Source organism: Branchiostoma floridae, chromosome 3, assembly GCF_000003815.2.
Source record: "Branchiostoma floridae strain S238N-H82 chromosome 3, Bfl_VNyyK, whole genome shotgun sequence".
In the NCBI taxonomy this organism is placed as follows: Eukaryota; Metazoa; Chordata; class Leptocardii; order Amphioxiformes; family Branchiostomatidae; genus Branchiostoma; species Branchiostoma floridae.
In genome coordinates, this window is record NC_049981.1 from 19625522 (window position 1) to 19644354 (window position 18833).

The following is an 18833-nucleotide window of genomic DNA, read 5'->3' on the forward strand; positions in this document are numbered from 1 at the left end:
AAGCGATTCATAGATCGTTCAAAATATTGACTTTTCCTAGGTGGCCTCTGATTGGTCACCACTCCGCGTTCCATGCAAATCAGCCGGCATCTCAGTAAGTCTGAAAATATGGCGGCCGCTAGCAGGACGTGGTTCCGGCTCTCTCCACAATTCCTCCGAAGTTTGCGTCGTTCAGATGGAAAACTTTTCCACACTGGGAGAAGAAGGTAGGATGATATCTCCTCTTTGTATCAGGGTAATTAGATGTGTGTCATACGCCATCCATCTGCATGCTTTTGAGCGAATTCTGGACATAGCTCGCCCTGCTGTCGAGCGTCGTCTGCAACAGCGTGGACCCTTGACGGCCGCGCGCTAGCGACTGACAGCTGGCGTGGAAAAACCCTCCCGGCTTTGTCACTGGGATTCCGCTGAACGTCCACGTAAAGTACATTTTAGGGCAAATATATGCCTATGATTTCGAGCTAAATAAACAGCGTTGCCTGTAAGAATAATAACATCGTGCCACATTTCCAAATATAGGGCGTTGTGTTTTTGTTTGCGTCTTTTTTGCTGGTCGCTTGCCACATCGGTGATTCATGAAAAATAATCATTTGATTCATATATTTCTGTAGAGGACCTACCTTGACTGTGCAAGATATAATATACAATGATGACAATCCCTTGTAAATCTAAAGGAAATCCAGCTCGCTAAAACACGATCTTTAAATCTCCGGGGAAAGCCAGAAAGATTATCTCGTGGACCGTTATACAACACTTCCTGATCCCGGACGCCTCACCAGAAAAAGTACCCAAGAAAAATCGTGTTGTTCACACTTCTGCGAAAGCTTGTGTCATCCAATAAGTCCTACTCAAAGAAAAGAATTTGAGCAAGGAGATTAACGTTATGGCGGCCCAGACTTTAGCCGATCTTTCCTGTACTAGTGTACACTTCCACGTGGCAAACTGGAATGTTGAGCGACGTTTGCAAGTTCGCGAAAGCAAAACATCATCATCATCATGATCATGTGGTCTTCGTACAAATGTTAAATCATACGGATTATTTTAGCAAAATTATGGAGGTTAAATCAAAGTCCGAGTATAAAATTTTTTTCTGAAATGAATAAATTTTACTGATGTGACAGCTGCCATAATAGATGGGTGACCTTCTTACCAGTTTGCAGAAAAGATTTGGATGAATTTGGTTGAGAATTCAAAGGTGAGAATATTTGCAGATAATCTAAATCTCATTTCAAATTAAAAGAATTTTTTCAATCCGCACGAACTGTAATTTTTCATTATTTTGGTTTCAATAGTTTGAAGGAAAAACATTACTAGTATGTCATGATGCTCAGAGCTGCATCATGTACAAATTATTCCTGCATTCTTGTCATGTCCCTCAATGTGACGAATGACACTAGCATGGGTGATCACAGAGTTTTATGAAGATTCTTGGCTGGAGTGATTTCACGGTTCTTTGCCAAGTTCCCTTACACCAGTCATCTAGTTCTAATGGGGTTGTGCTGGGGTGGTGTGCCTCTATTCATTAAGGCATGTACAGATGAATTACTTCAGCACTCTTTTTGAGAGTCATTTGTTATATCTGACATCTGTGGCATTCAAGTTTGTCTGCCTACAAAATTGTGTTCTCCAAGCAGAGGTTTCAGTCGGGGCCTTGTAGTGGCCTCCCTCGGAACTACTTCTAACCCTTGACAGAAACCTCAGAGAATATAGCAAAGCTGCTGTTTACTAACAGTATAGCTTGTTTTTGTATTGTTCTGATCTTGTGTGCGATTTTGTTTTGTTTTATATGGAGCAAATGAGGGATGTGAAGAATAATAACAGTTCTCCTGTAATTTAATTACCAGAACTTGTCAGTCAGTATTGTGAATTGCAAAAGGAAGTTGACACCAGCAAGTTAATGTGCATGTTGTGACACATGTTTAATCTCATTGACAAGTCAATTAGCCTGATTGGTTAGTATTCAACAAATTAGAGGCATGAAGAACTTCATTTCAAGTAGTTGTTATATCATATTGATGTTAATTGCACAGAGTAATGAATCCGCACTTTTTGAGACAAAGGGGCAAAAAATTATCTTTTAGAATGATGCTAAATGTGATAGGAAATGGCTTGTAGGTATTTTAGCAACACCTTCAGTAGGGGAAGAACAGCAGTCTAAAGTGGACCTGGTAGTCCTAGCTGCCCCTTCATCTTTTATGGAATACTGTCATGTTTTATAGAAGTCGACAACCCCACTTATCTCCAGGCTCTACTGATTGGCCCTTCCAAATCCAAGGTATCAGGTCAATTGCTGCACTACAGGGAATACTGGCAGCATGATGCATGGAATTTTCCCTCTAGAAGAAGATCTGCTTGGACATCAGCACGGAAAGTGAATATGCGATGCTTGAAACACAGGTTTGTTCTGAAGAAAATTGCCAACATCAAAGCAAGTCTGGACTCTGGAAACCTCTAAACCAGGACCAAATGAATGCAAAACTTGTGTTTACAGTTACACTGTTAAAATCCATCCTAAGTGTGCTACACTAGATAAAAACTGATGCAGGTCTTTCCAATCTTGAGTATGCAAGTCACAGACTTTTACTTTGAGGGATCTTTCCTTAAATGGTATATCTGTGATTAAATGTCAGCGTTTATAGATATTGATTTTACTGAACAATAGGCCTGGTGTGGTTTCAGTTACAGCCCTTACAAGAATCAGTACATCAGCAGCTGTGCATGTATTGATCATACTTTACCAATGGTGGCATTCTTCTCAATATTGATTAGGTCATCCCAATCCTTGGATAATCTTAATAGAAGTTACCATTTAAGTAGTTATTAAGAATGTATTGAATGTTTGAAAGATCCTTACGATGGGGAAAATTGCAAGTAAAATTCTTGATACGCCAAAAACTTGAAAAAGCAGTTACTCAAGTCAAGCAACTGGATGTATAATTTCGGAAAGGGTCAGACATTTCAGACATTTCTTATTACCTGGATGTCTAACCTTCATCGACAATTCTTTATAGTTTAATGGAGTGGTGAGGAATGGACCCAAGAGGCTCTAAAGTGTTTGGTCTGGGTAGGTCTCTCACTGCAGACTGAGACTGCTGACCTACAGGTGACCAGTTTGGTGGTATACTATGAGCTATCTCCACTGGATTCTTCATTTGAGATTAGGGAATGATTTACCAGAAGACATAGCTGGCCAGTTTAGCTATCTTCTGCAGGCTAACTCCTTTGACAAACAAGTCACATTCTTTCCTCATTTGCAACTTTTTTTGTTCAGCTACCTTTGGAGTCTATTGTATTGGCACTTATCTCTTTGATGGGCGACAATAGCTTTGATGTAACCAGTAGTGACAAAGGGTGCTTACAATGGATCTTGATTTAAACATTGAACAATGATCTCTGGTGTGAACATGGAAAGTTTAAAAAGGTGTGAACTGCAAGGATAGACATGACATTCTAAATTCATGGCAATTGTTTGACACATTACACATAGAAATGAACTAAATCAACACACATTAATGGACTGAGGAAACTGTTGTAATAACTTTGTAAATTTCTATGTTTTTTTTATCTCCATACATTTTTAGAGTGCCAACAACCAGTTTGAAATACAATCCATATCTATTTTCATAACATTTCCTTGGGGGTGGGGGTGTTGAGGACAAGTCACTTTCCTTTTTTAAAAAGCCAGTTATCATTCAGTCTGCCACCTGTACATCAGTGCCCAAATATTGAAGTTTTAATAAAACCTTGTGGCATTGTAACTAGAACCCAGTCAGTGATGCAGCTATGGAAAATCAATACTCTGCATCTGCACATGTGAAGCATCAGCATAGTAGTGGAAAGTTGTAAAAGTCAACAATCCATCTGAATGGTCATAAAGTTTGGTCAAAATAGCAGATGTTTAAAATGATACCATAAGTACTTATTTTTGTACTGGCTGTGAGAAGTTTGATTTTAACTCAACGTCATTGTGGCTTTTCAACTGCACACAAGCAATGTAATTGCTGAATATCGACCCCTTTTTGGAAAATCATTTTTATTGTAACATGCATTATAAACTTATCTTTATTTGCATATCTAGGTACTTTTACCACATGTTTATAGCAGAATTCAACAGTAAAAGAAAATAGAAGTTTCTGTGACAATTGATCCTTTCCCTTATTTCATTTTATCACCTGAGAACTTAATGCCAAGTGTCGTATCTCTGGTGTATATCAACAGTAAGACTAGAAAGACCAGTTAAGGGAGATCAACAGATCACAGTTCCCGTGGCAACGATCATTTCTCGAAAATCCATCAGCGATAGGCGGATCGTTCTGGTCGGGTTAACGGTAATGGAAATTCTGGGGAAGCACCTGGGTCCTCTGGGGGGATTATGTAAGAACGGCCTCGTAAATGTAGATAGCACGCCGGGCGGAGGCTTGTATTAATTGCTGAGTTTTAGATAAGGGGTAATTTTGCGATTCAATTACACTTGAAATGAATTTGGAGTTACCGTGGTGGCGTGTCAGGAGAAAAGGGAGATTGAAGGAGGAATCCCCTGATACTGGGAGATTACAGGAGATGTTGCTGGAGACATGTAATGAGAATGTCTATCCAAAACTGATCAGTCAGGCAAGGATACAGCATGGTTAATCGATTCCACGCAGCTTTTGTCACTTTCAATTATCTTTCATATTTGGCTAGGGAAATGAAAGACGCCTTTTCTCTTGTTTTATTTCCTTTTTATAGCATTGAACAGTCCAGCTTTAAACGATAATGATTATACTATTTATTTATTGATAATAACAATTTATTTATCAGTGTTTTGGAACAAATCATCTTAATTTTTTTGGGGGGGTAGATATGCAGGTTTTATAACTTACTTGTCAAGTACTATTTTTCACTAATTTTTAGAATGCTATCCTAAGTTATTTGCCAAGGAGTGAATACATAGCCACCTACCCTTTTGATATGTAGCTCTTTTCTCTAAAAAATAAAAGAAACAGGCATATTACCATTAACTTAATAAATGCAAACTTGCTTTGCCAAAAGTAAATTTTACCAGTTCTAAATTCTTTTATATTCCTATAGCCATCTATGAATCTCATGTTTGAAGTCAACTGAATGATGTTCTAGCTAACAGTATGACTGACGATTATTAGCTCACATGATGAATCTAGGAAATCTAAGCAACATTCCACAGGGCTAAATATAGCACCGGCCTTTCCATATATGGTGTTAGCAAGCTTGGTATCCTAACAATAAGCTACTCAGTAATGACAGCATATTGACACAAGAGCTGAATGGATGTGCAGTTTACCTGGGTACCATCGTAGTATGGTAACTTTCCACTCCCATAGTATTAAAAAATGGAATGAGTGGAAAACTACCGTAAATAGGTATGGTACCCTGTAAAAATTGTAAACTTGATGGGGATTGCCTTTTCGCCATTGACAAGATGCGATTTCATACATAATTTCCTGTTATCGTTGGAAGGTAACAGTGTCATTACTACCTCATCTTTGAGCTGGTAGCTTTAGATTTGTCTTGAGCTCTAAAGCATCTATAGACTATAGTCTCTATACACCATTAGAATCCACTTATTATTCAGTGACATTACTAACAATAATCTTTTGTAGTTTGTCATCCTTTTCTGGAAATTTCCAGGTTTGTTATCAGAGTTTACAAAATGCTTCCTTATCTGATGGGTTTTAAGCTATTTTTCACCCAAAAGTATACATACTAGAGCTCTGTACCTAGACAAATCTCAGCTGCAGGCACAGGTACACCGTACAGTATCTGGGCCTGTACCGTATATTCTCGAATAAAGTACGCACTTTTTTAACTTTTCAAAATTGAAAAGGTGCTACAAGTTGTTGCCAAAGTTGGGGTGCGTACTTTATTTGAGGTCATGGCACATAAAAATGGTAAAAAAAGCCTAAAATAAGCAAGGTGGAGCTACACTTCTAGTAAATGTAACATGCACATTGTTGTTGTCTTGTAGTTGTCTAAACATGTAACAAAGAAATTGTCTAAACATGATTTGCATAAGATTGGCATTTGCATACAATCCTTTTGAGTTAGTGACTTTGACTTGTACAACTGGTTTGTCCTGATTTCTTCTACCAGTTCTCAGTGATTTTTACAATTAGCAGTAGGCAATTCACAAGTTTATAGAGACAATGACAGTGTAAATGCAGGTTATTTCATGCAAAATAACCTGGGGAAAACATCATAAATTCAAAATTGGTGGAGAAGGGGTGCGTACTTTATATGAGTTTTTCCATTTTACCTTTCAGTCCCAAAGATCTGTCTAAGACTTGTCCAAAATCAGTGGTGCGTACTTTAATTGGGGTGCGTACTTTATTCGAGAATATACGGTACCTGTACCTGAACAATTATGGTCAATTATCTGTAAGTTATGCATGTCTTTCTAATGCTAAAATCTCATCTTTGTATGAGAATTTACATATTTGAGTCTCAAGTCTAAGTTTTCTCAATCGCGAAGTGGTAGGTCAATAGAATTGCCATCTTTGAGACAGAATCTTTAGTCTTTAGTTTTTTTTAGGTACAGGTACAGGTACAAAGGATGACTGAAATGAACAGGTACTGGACCTGTACCATAACCATCTACAGTACAGGTACAGGGTTCATACAGATCACCTGCATACTGACTGAGGTAGTGATTATGTCCATGGTATTTGCTTGACCTAATTAGTACTAGTAGTACCTGGTAACTGAAAAACAAATTAAACAGCAATGCAAATGAAAACTCCAATCCTTGATGGTAAACAATTGAAAAGGTCACCACCTTGTCTTGTCATCACAACACTATATTCTGTCTCATTTTGTTCTATTGACCTACAAACTAGCTAACTAGAACATTCATCCCTTCCGTATTTGGAAGTACACCTCCGCTGCTATTGTACTCCCGCTACCACAGTGTATCTGGTTTCCCTGAGCCGCACTTAACCGGTTTGAATGCAGGCCAGTCTATAGCAGGTTGTTACACATAAGCTCCGGGTGTGTGGAAGTATCCTGCAATTGTCAGCTGATTTTGTCTGCAGCATTTGGTGTTTCACCATGCTCCGTTCCCTCTTGAGGTTCAAACATTTGGCTCGGTGAGTGCAGCGTACTTGTTAACTGGTTCTGTTGATCTTACAGCAGCTGTTTACTTTCGAGTTTGCTAAGTTGGTGCTACATCTTACTGTTGTAACTGGGCTTTATACCTTACTTTTAAAACATCCAAAAGAACCAAAACTGCTTTAGACTGAGGGGTAATGAAACAAATGATGTGAAAATGAAAGGAAAACTTAATATCTGTTGCTACACTGACCTATTTAACGTTGCCTTTAAAGCTGAAGTCTATACATTTCTAGTTTACATTGCAGTGTAAGTAACACCGAGTGGCTGACGTAATGTGACAGTGAATACCTTAATAAGGGCTGTGTCCAGCTTTAAATATTTTCCCATCTCACTCATTGTTTGGGAGCCTATGTTGTTGAATCTATCATTTTTAAGCTCATGAAAATACATGTCAATCAAGTCTGATGTCTTGAAGTCCCAATTTCTTTGACACTCAGGGTAAAAGTTTTGTTTGTCCCAACAAGCAAATTTTCAAACAGTTTAACTAGAAGTAGAACAGAAGAACAGATTCTGGAGACAGCCTTGGGCTGAATCAGGTAAAAGTTAGCTGAGTGAAAAACATAGTTGTGATACTTTTTGAGATTCGCAATCTACTATTACTCCAAATGTTTCTTTATGATTTATGCACAGGTGACGTGTTTGACAGATGCCACTAGTTTCATCAAACTGTCAGTTGTGTGCAAAACTAGCTATTATTTTTTACATTGTCACCTAGGCATCTATAGCAATTACACGAATAATTGTTGGTTGTAGTTACTAGTAATCAATGTTCAACGAGGTTAGAGTCCAAGGGACCAAGGTAGTTAGTTGTCAACAATCACTCCTATGATCAGGTTACCTTAGAAGAAAGGGGAGAAGAGGGTATGCTGAGGGCATGGCCTGAATTGACCAATAGGAGCTTTTGTTGTGAACCATGGTTTTGTTCAGTGGGTGCTTTAAACTAACCCCTGACCCTAACGGTCTCGCTTCCTTTCATTTCATTGGACAAAGGCTACAAGTCAGACCAACAGTTTGTTTTATGCACACCGACCGTCAGAAGTGATCTAAACTTCATGTGAGCAGCGAAAACTGGCAACAATTCATGATGACTTGGCATTACATTGTATCATAATTTTAGTTTGAGACTTCAGAGAGAATTTTATTTACATGGTAAATGTTTGTAGCTTTGTATTTTAAAGGTTACTGGAAATGTTAAAGTCTAAATGTAAAAGGAAGTATGTTCATTCAGTTTATATACAAAATATTGCTATACAGTATAACTTAATACATTAAGTATCAGTATTTTATTTCCTTGGTTCTCTGACATTTAAATGTGAAAGTCTAGCAAGCAGACATCATAGAAGCAGAGGGCTGGGAGGAAAACTTGAATGTGACTGTATTTGCCGCATAATTTGTTCCCCAGGATTTGTTTTAAGTATGGTTTTCAGCTAAGCATATTTTTTTATTAACCTGAGAACCCAACATATCGAATTGTTGTGGCCTAAGTTTGATTGATTTCCCATCTCAGTAATTTGTGTTTGGTAGCCTTATACTATAGTAATAGCCAAACACTTTTAGCCATACGTTCCTTCTTACATCCCATCCCACAGTGCAAGAAAGTGTGCAAGTCAGCAGAGCTAATGATGTCAAATGCAGTTTGACCTTACTTTACAGCCATCCCACCTGACATTTAAAAATGGCATTTAGATGAGGATCATAGATCATGTAGGGTTGGAAACTGCAGATAAAGGTTTGGTAGGTGCTGGAGGTGTATCAGGGTCTCCTCTAGGCAAGGCTAAGCCATTATGGGCCCCGACTGTGTAGGGCAATGGATCAGATGATTACATATTGACCTCAGGGCCCAGCTGTACTTGGTGTGGTTATCGGGGTATGTCTGATTGAGGAGATGGGAGAGGGGGAAAGTTAGTGGTTTGTGGAATTAGGATGGACTGAAGTCTCCGTAGCAGGTTCCACTGGCAGTGTTTTAACAATTCACCTTTACCAAGATTCCAAGAACATTAAAATAAAGCATGGATCGGAGGAACTAAGGTGCTTGGTAAGGAAAGAAGGGTATGGTAGAGTGTTGTTTCTTTGTCTGTGTGTTTGTGGACAGCATAACTTGAGTTATGTGGATGGATCCTTATAATGTTTATTGTGCTGGTAAGGATGGGGAAAACGAAAGCCAAATTCAACAATGGGCCTTCTGGTGGCTTTCTGTGGTTCTGCAGGAGAACTTTAGAGCTTTGATATTTGGTGTTTTGGACATACTATGGTTGGGATTTTAATTGATAGATTATAAGGTCTTGGGACAGAGAATAAGTGGTGTAGAGGTGGGCCCCCTAGCAGATTTTTTCATCATTTACTTGTACTCTTTACTTATTCATTGCTACATGTATTATAGCATTCTAATATCTGTTATTACTGCTGAGTAGAATCTCTGAAAAACCCCTGAACAAATAACTGCCAGTGGGTGGCAGCCATGAGACCACAGAAGCAATCAGAAAACAGTATGAAACCAGCAAAGAGATTTTTAAAAATAGCAATCTCAAAATATTGCCTATGGACCCCCTATCTAGTAGTAAATCCTAGTAATCTAGGCTGAGAACTAAGGGAGCCACAATCAACAAATTCATGAAGTTTGCACATCCCGCTTTAATCATTAATGGTCTCTCTAGTCCCCTAATCCTGAAATGAATAGCCAGCAATTCCTGATCTTATTTTTGCTGCACATTAACCTTTAGAGTGCACAAGTATTGGTAAATCAACAGCAGGTATAATACATGGATGTGTACAGTGCCATGTATTTTGAGTTACCAGTTGGATGCCAAGCACCAGATGAGCATATATTTTAAAAGGGCAGATAGTTGATGGATTAAATCTGTTATGCTAGAACCTGTGCAGTTGAAACAGTATAAGCAGCAAATCATGGGCAGCAATGTTTCTGTGCCATAACCGGGCATAAGGTAGCCAGGTCATCTAGCTGTCAGGATGCCAAATCTTGGAGGTATAGCCTTGGGCCTATTTGTTTGTTTGTGTGTGTTTGTGTGTGTGTGTGTGTGTGTGTGTGTGTGTGCGTGCGTGTGTGTGCATGTGGTACTGTGTGTCTACTAGTAGATGTGTGTTCCTAAAGCAATAACTTACAAATGGATAGGTGTTGGGGACACACAGAACACGGACAATTTTGGGTGCCCTGGTCACTTTTCTTGGTACTGCAGCAAAATTTCCGTTGTTGTATCTTTTCTTTTTGACTTGGGTCTTGATTTCTTATTACATTTTGATAAGAGCCATACCTTTTGTACTTCAAAGAACCCAATTCACTTATTCATAAAAGCAAGGATATAAATTGATCCCTTTTGACAGCGCATTTTAAGGCCTGGCATTTTCAGTTGTGCTTTGTGTTCTCATCCACATGGTTTTACTGCATGCGCCCCTAGGATTTAATCACATTCAATCTTAGCTAATAGCCACTAGAAATCGGAACTCTTTCTGGTTAGATTGAAATAGTGCAAATCCCATTTCTATGTCAGAGTCAGCTTACTGAAATGAAGAAGAGCCCATTTAGGTCAGGACCAGATAGTTTTGTTTCATCCAAATGGTGGAGAACCAATTTCTAGGGTATCAAAGTATAAGGCAATAAATAGTGGTGCGTACCGGTTCGCCGAACCGGACTTGGACTTGCTATAACTTTCGGTTCAAGTCCGGTTAAAACCGGAACGTCAAAAACCGGTTTTCTGGAAAACCGGAAATCTCTTTCTTGTTGTATACTAGTATCATCTAAAAACAACGCTAGATGCCTATGTAACTTTTTAATCGCAGCCAACAGGCCAGAAAATAACGTATTTCTGCGTATTGTCCTACCGCCATAAGCGGGCCAAGCACATGGTCGCGCCACGGGAACCTTCTTTCAAAATCCGGCAACGCGGCAAAAATGACAGGTTGACTTTAGCAATATTACTCATGAAAATAAAGCATGTGGATTTGTTTATCTCCTGGTATGGGTTTTAAGTCCCATATCTTCTGAAAATGAAGAAAATTTCCAAGATAAACAAGCTAAAACAAATCTCCGGCGCAGCGACATTTGCCGCTTGCCGGGATACTTCACTGAAACCATGGGTGAGTAGCTTGTTAAAAAGAAACACTGGCACGTTCTATTTTAGAAAAAGTTTTAAGTTTATGAACTTATTTTATACCTCCTGCATTTATCTTTGTAACGAATAAATTTAAAATTAATTTTACGGTTGAATGTAGAAGATAAAAACACCGCACGCATCATTTCTAGCCGCATTACAGTAGGCTATCCCATTGACCCCTATGACCTCGCAAGCGCCATTTTGAAATTTCGGCCGTCAAAAAACAAGCGGAAAATGTCGAATTTTGCCGTGATTTCCCGATAGTTTTTATTAAAAATCAATGTTTCTACACCTTTGAAAATGATGCAGTCGTCTTAGGTAATATTTTGATAGCATGTGGCCCAGCGGCGGGTGCCGGATACGCAAAATGGGTCGCCTAGAGCAAGTCGCTTTATGCTTGTGTCTAACGTTAATTGGGAAAATTTAGCGACCGTAAAAAAACCGGACTTATAAGTCCGGACCTGAACCGGAATCTTTGGACTCGAGTCCGGACCTGAACCGGAATGTGAGCTTCGGTACGCACCACTAGCAATAAACCTTGAAGTAGGTGGATTCAGGTCCTTAGAATCAGGTCCTTAAAATCCTTTGTATGTTGAAAACCCAGTTTCAGATAAAAGTTGAATTTACATTGGACAACCACTGAATTTCCCTAAAAAGCCTGTACTAGTTTGAAGGGTTTCTGGCTGGAGACAGATCAGAAACTACTGGATACGTTAAAGCTATCTTTTTATAAGAACAAGGTTGTGCAGAAGAACATGGTGTAATCACAACATAAGGATAACAATGTAATCCTGGAGCAAGTATGGATAAACCTGCTATAATTTATAAATGAACTGTTGCATGTGTGGCATCTGGCATGTGTACTAACCCCACCTCCTCCACCCAGACTGCAGACCAAGCCCAGCAATGGAGCTGCTAGTGTCTATCACATGGCAAACACTGAGGCTCTGCCAGAGTACAAGTAAGCACCGTTGCACTTCACTTAATCCTCCTTGGAATCCTAAGGAATCAACCTAGCATCTTGGAGGGAATGTTAAAGTTTAAACTCACAAGTATGATCACTAACTGTGCTAAGCTAGCAAGGCCAGTAATTGTAGATATAATGTAAGACTTTTCTCCATTCTCCTCTTTTTATCTGGCTTCAAAAGAATCTATCTATACTTTGTTAGATGTTGAAATAGGAAGGGTATAAGTTTATCACATTATGGTGTATCAAATTTCTAGTGTATTTCCAACCTATAGAGTGTTCATGTATAGATTGTTCTTAATGTTGATTGTCAATGATAGATTCATTTATCAATTGATCCAGACACCAGGCCAAGATCATTGATGGGGTTGCCATGGCGAAGGAGATCCGTGAGGAGGTGAGGATGGAAGTGGACCAGTGGGTCGCTAAGGGACACCGCGCTCCACACCTCAGTGTTGTCCTCGTAGGAGACAACCCTGCAAGCGCATCATATGTAAAGGCCAAAACAAAAGCTGCCAAAGGAGCTGGTAAGTCAAATGTAATAATTTTCACTTCATGTCAGTATTCCTCTACTTCAAAAGCTTGGGAAGGTTGAGCCTATAGTATAATGGTACTAGTGCAATAGATTGGTAAAGAAAAACTGTCATATTTACTTGCCCGTATTACAAGTCAAGGTAAGGAAGTTAGATAGAGATATAATCTCCTATATAACCTCCTTGGTCAATGGTAAAACGGTAATCAAGCAGTCTTCCTGAGCTTAAGTGAAATATGATGCTTTTTCAACTAGCTAATGGTTGTGCAATATGGCTTCACCATGACTTGCATTTTGCCAACTACACTGGGTCACCCCCATTCTCCTCGATAAGTATGTTGGGTTCTTTTACCCGCATCAGTTAGATGCTTGAGGTAACGCATAGAGCTCCCCCAGCTTTATGTCCCCCGTCGAGAGGACGATGCAGCGCTTTTCCAGTCATATTCAGACCAGGGTCACTGGCTCCTCAGAAATTTTTAAGTATAAAGCTTTATCATTGATGCATATGCAGAAAGACAGAACATCTGACTGTCCTCTTCCCTTTTGTAGGTATCACCAGTGAAACCATCCTCAAACCAAGCTCTATAACAGAAGAGGAGCTGTTGGACCTGGTGGACAAGCTGAACAAAGACGACAGGGTGGATGGCCTCCTAGTCCAGCTACCGGTTCCTGATCACATGACAGAGAGAACCATCTGTAATGCGGTCTGTAGTTTCTATAATGTTATTAGTTAATCAGTATTTTGTGATGTTATCAGTGCATTTGCCACCATATTGTTGGCTATTTTTGCTCTTCAGTGATTCTTCAGTAATAAACACTCTTAAGTGTCCAAACAGAAGAATGTTCAAACTTTCTCCAAAAGACTGACTTGTCTGTTGGCACTACAGGTGGCACCTGAGAAAGATGTGGACGGCTTCAATGTGGTGAATGTGGGGAGGTTTTGTCTGGACGAGCCTGCCTTCCTCCCAGCTACACCATATGGGGTCATGGAAATGATCAGGAGAACAGGTAAAATTCACTTCATCTGAGTCATGTTATGATTTTCATCATGATATAGATAAAGAGATGGGCGACACAACTTTTTGTTAGATATTTAAACCCACAAATCCAGTCAAAAATTGATTTTGTAGCCAAATTGGCCACATGCCCTTTTGAAATCTTATAACAGGCAACACTGCATGGTCTGTGTGAGACAGTCTCATCTGTCTAGTCAAAGCTATCAGGGAGCCTTTATGTCAATGGGAGCATGATACATGTATGTACCTTTGTTTTGTCTCAGAAATGACATCGTCCCATTTGTTTCCCATTATGTTGTCCTTAAGTGTCATGGTGTTTAGTTGAAGGGTACATAGAATAGTCATCCATTCAATGACACCTTCTCCAGGGTAAATCAAACCTCAATCATTGACCATCCAACTGTGAAGGAACTGTGATTTGAATTACTGAGTCCCTCTTTTGTGGACCAATCACAGATGTGGTCCTGTGATTTTGTTTGGCGGTCATCTCAATGTCAAAGAAGGATTGTAGGAGGCTTCAGGGCATGAATTAACAAGGTAGTTCCTGGGAATGCAATCAGAAAATTAGCAGTACTGCCAGAAGTGCTGATTATATGTATGTGATTGAATTGAAAGGTTGCCTTGAATCATAATGTTTGCCTCAAGAAGCTGTTTTTTTTAAAGTTGGGATAGCTAAACTTCGAAGTTTAAAAACAGAATACCATTGGTTAAAACAGAAATTTGCGACAAAATAATGGTAATAGACAGAAATAGCAGTATCATTTCTGTTAGGTTGCCATGGTATACTGTTTGTTATGTTAAGAATGATATAAGTCCTCTCAGAAATCAGATTTTTCATCTTAATTAGAAATATTGTTGACAGATGATGTTGACTTAATGTTTCAATACAAACCAAACAAACTTAATAACCAAGCTTGATCCTTAACTTTAAGTCACTGCAGCATCAACAGATCGTATCATATTTATCTTCACACAAACTGAGCAGGTTGCTTGGCCTGATAGCACAAGATATACGAGTCAAGGGACTGCCTTATCTTGTTTTTTCATCACTAAAGCTTATAACAAATTCTATGAGCTGCTACATCATCAGTTAATCACCCTTGGTCTTGTACAGGCATTGGAGGTTTCAGGAATGGTAAAGAGCTGATAAGGAGAAACAGGAAGCTGGTGTTCACAGTCTGTTTGTAGAAGCACTGTGGGGAATAGTACACATCACATTATTCTTTGTCAATTTTCCAGTTGGTTGGAGGTGATGTGAGGCATGATCCTGGTTTTTCACCCATGAAAAGAATATGCCATGTTGGGATTTACAATGAGAATAGAAAATAATAATTCTCCATTCATTACCTTTATTAAATGAAAGGCATGCAACTGTACCTGCCATCTCTTGTCTTGATGCATAATAAATGGATTTATCAAAGAATGAATGAAAGATTGATTGGTTTATTTGAAATACCTTTAACAGTCACATACTTACATAGCCTGGGTGCTATCCAATTTACTACCAGCACTCCTATACTCCCTTAAAAAATCGAGAGAGAAGTGTAGAAGCCCTGTTAGTAAATAGAAAGACAAGTCACAAGGTAAATTACATACTTTTGTAAGTTACTTTAATCACTCAACTTTTACAGACTGAGCTGCCCTGGGCAGATGAAGAGTAAGTACATGTACATAGAAAACACAATATTGTGCTGTTAATGGTCTTTCTTTGTTTACTGCAAATTTAAAGTAACCAGCCTTATTTGTTTTGAACTTTGCAGGCATAGAAACCTTTGGGAAGAATGCTGTTGTGTGTGGCAGGTCGAAAAACGTGGGGATGCCCCTGGCCATGCTGCTACACACTGACAAGGAACATCATGAGATCTGTGGTAGGGAACTTTTCCCTTCAACTTGTAGACTTACTTTCCAGTGTCAGATGTGCACACATGCTGGTACTTTTAGATAGATGTCAATATGTTTTTCACTACAAATTTGCATCAAGATGGAGCTTAATTACTTAAAGGTAATACCCTTCAGTGTGTGACTATGTTAATCATCATCTTGTTATACTTGCAGTGAAATATTCATTATTCATTTAAGAAATCTCAGTTACCTGTTTAATGCACATATTCTAGTAATTGAACAGACTGACACTTTGTACAATGTATACTACCCTCTGGCCAGTTTTGTCCAAAATCATGCTCCAAACTTACAGCCCATACATAGAGCTACTTGTTACATCAGTACATTACAGTTACATCATGCACAGTTTTAGCAATACACCTTAAAACAGTCTTTAGAGACAAGCAGTGATGTTATATGTTTCTCTAAAACCTTGCATTGCTTACGGATTTGCTAGAACCTAGAGTGAACTTAAAATGCCATTTAAATGTGAAATATGTTTCAATTACCACAGTATTAAAATGCCATTTTTGCTCTAGCGATGTGTTTGGATAATTAGACATTGAGAGATGGTGGGATTTCCAGGAAACATTATTTCTAATCCTTGAAGAAAAATGGAATATTCAAAAGGTATTCACCAGTATCACTTACTGCGATAATACCATGTCTTTGTAGACTTTGATTTCAGTGTAAGGAGTTAGAACCACTATCTTGACACACAACATGGTGGTAGAAGACAGAAAAGGTACTTTTTAGCAACATAAAGTCTTATTTTACACACTAATGGATTGTAACGGGAGGTGCCCCAACACGGTACGCTTTTTCTTGCGCTCAAACTCATGGCGCTCCATCGCTAGTTGCCTGAGAGTGGTCAAAGTTTGATGACTGAATTTTTGTCTTTCGCCGCGCTTCCGCGGCGAAAGGCAATCAGACTGATATTAGATTGCTGTCCGTCTGTCCGTCCGTCCGTCCGGGTCGACCATGCCATACCGTGCTAGCGAGATATTCTACCCTGCAGATTCGATGGTATTGCCAAAGGCCATGCAAGTACTAGTATGTATGACATACGTATCGGCCTGCCATGAATGTGCAGCTTGGTTTATACATGGCTTATTAGCAGGAATAAAGGACCTGCAATGTGCCCTGCACAACGTATTTGTAGACGTCTATTCAACCAAAGACCTCCGCGATTCAACTTGTACTATATCTGCAAGGTAAAGAGAAAACATTTAAGGTATCTTTGCGTACGTGTATTCGATGGATATCAGTCACACTTCGTTTCTCTTAGTGAACGCGGCGCGTACGAAAGGGTCCAAACGTTGTGGTGTCTTTCCTCCCAGTAGGTAGGGGTAGGTCGGACCTTATGATTAGGCGGTCAAGAAACACTGGGCAAGTTCCAAGGACGTTATCGTCCTTGGCAAGTTCAGAGGATAACAACGTTACAATGCCAGCAGTTGAAGGAAATCTTCATCTCACAATCTGTCACTACCACACGGCAATATTGCAATGTAATTGTGGAATATAGCGTTTTTCGTGTGCGTAGAAATGAAAAAGAAATTTTCTTTGACACGGGTGGGCGCAAAGCATCATGGGGCAGCAAAGAAAGTAGATAGCGGGGAACCCCCTACAGCTGTAGGATCAACCAATCAGAGGTGCGTATTGCGATCACGTGCACGTCTTAGCTAGCTGCAAGCGTAAAAAATCCTGGAATTGGGCGGGCAGTCTTCAATCCCAGTGTCAAAGATATTTCCACGGCTTGCGGAGCTAGCGGCAATGCGAAAAAAATCCTCGGCTTGCGCTGAGGAACTGGGCGGGCAGTCTTCAGTCCCAATGCCGTCGACTGGACAGCGGCAAGCACGTCGCTAGCTCGTGAAACACACAATGACGTAATTGCTGTTTGTTTTACTAGGGGTGAAACCGTCATTTCACCATGTTTCACTCTTTTGTCACGTAGGTGCAATATTTGCTTTCACCCTTCCATATTTACATGGGAACAATGCGAATCCGGGTGACACATTTTCACCGTGTTTCACCAACATTCACCCATTATGTGCCATTTTCACCGTACGCCGTGTCGTAATGATCAAGGAGGTTAAAAAGAGATGGTAGTTGCAATGGAAAGAGATCCTAAAATCTTCCTAAACTTCAACCTACACAAGAACAGCATCGGCTGTCCCGACATAGTCAGGAGAAAAGCAAGGTAAGGGGTGGACACAATAAACTATACAGCAAAATATGACTCTTAGCAAGGAGGTTAACCTCGTTGCTTTTAGTCCTTCTTTAACCTCCTTGCTTTTAGTCTTCAGATGCGCCATATGCATGACGGGTAAAATGTTGATTTGTACCTGTTTTTACAGATTTCATGTTTTTAAGAAACTGACAAATGTCGTAAGTGTTGTCCAAAATTTAACATTATTTGGCGGATATCCACAGTATTTGTTGTAGCATTCTAAAGCTATGAAAACTTCATAACTAAATAAAATGATAACATGCTCTTGGCCACAAAAGAAGTGACCAACAGTAATTATATTGTCTGGCTATGTTACATTTGCTATTTGACCTGGAGTCCAAATTTCTGGAGAATCATTATTTGTTTGATTGTTTGGTTGTTTGGAGGTTTGGAGGTTTGGTTGTTGAACCTCATATTTAAAACAAGGAGAGTTTTCGGTTTTTACAGTGAGTAGGTTAGTTCCAGTGCCACAAAGCCTGTGTCTACATCGAACATGTGTCTAGTTGTAACATATTTTGATTACCCCACAACTCGCTCATTTTTGCATCCCCTTTCCTTACAGAGAGAGCATTAAGCAGGTAGCTAAGCTGTTGGTGCAGATCCATGCCTTGGACCACGCCCTGCAGGTCGCCAGAGAACACAGCCTCAAGGATCTCAAACAGATGGTTGTCGGGCGGTAGCACATGGTTACCACACAGGATACTATACATCCTTCAGAAACTTGGGAACATGGGCTTTCAAAAAACTTACCACCTGTAGCTTTTACACTGGTCAGCTTGTGGTCATCTCATATGGTAAAGGATATCTAGTCCATTGTATAGTAAGTCCTTTCATGAACTAGTGATATTGAGTAGCACAAACTTAGATGGGGGAGGGGAGGACCAGGTCGGATCAAAGAAATCTCCAATTGTTTCCATCTCATGTGAACTGGGTTGACAGACATGATGTAAGATTTTGGTGTAGAAATGGCAAG

The 18833-nt window shown here is 39.5% G+C and overlaps 1 protein-coding gene across 4 annotated transcripts in view; it reads left to right on the forward strand.

Moving 5' to 3' along the window:
* Positions 1-24: 24 nt before the first annotated feature.
* Positions 25-18833, forward strand: part of LOC118412686 (bifunctional methylenetetrahydrofolate dehydrogenase/cyclohydrolase, mitochondrial-like) — a 27429-nt gene continuing 8620 nt past the window's right edge. The window contains exons 1-6 of one of the 4 annotated variants that reach the window (XM_035815698.1): positions 25-206; positions 12121-12195; positions 12544-12728; positions 13283-13437; positions 13621-13741; positions 15510-15617. In XM_035815698.1, coding sequence (XP_035671591.1) covers positions 73-206; positions 12121-12195; positions 12544-12728; positions 13283-13437; positions 13621-13741; positions 15510-15617 — 778 coding nt within the window. In that variant the 5' untranslated portion in view covers positions 25-72. Of the gene's footprint in view, positions 207-6944; positions 7101-12120; positions 12196-12543; positions 12729-13282; positions 13438-13620; positions 13742-15509; positions 15618-18833 lie in introns of those variants that run through there. The other 3 variants (XM_035815700.1, XM_035815702.1, XM_035815701.1) reach the window with 3 other exon arrangements.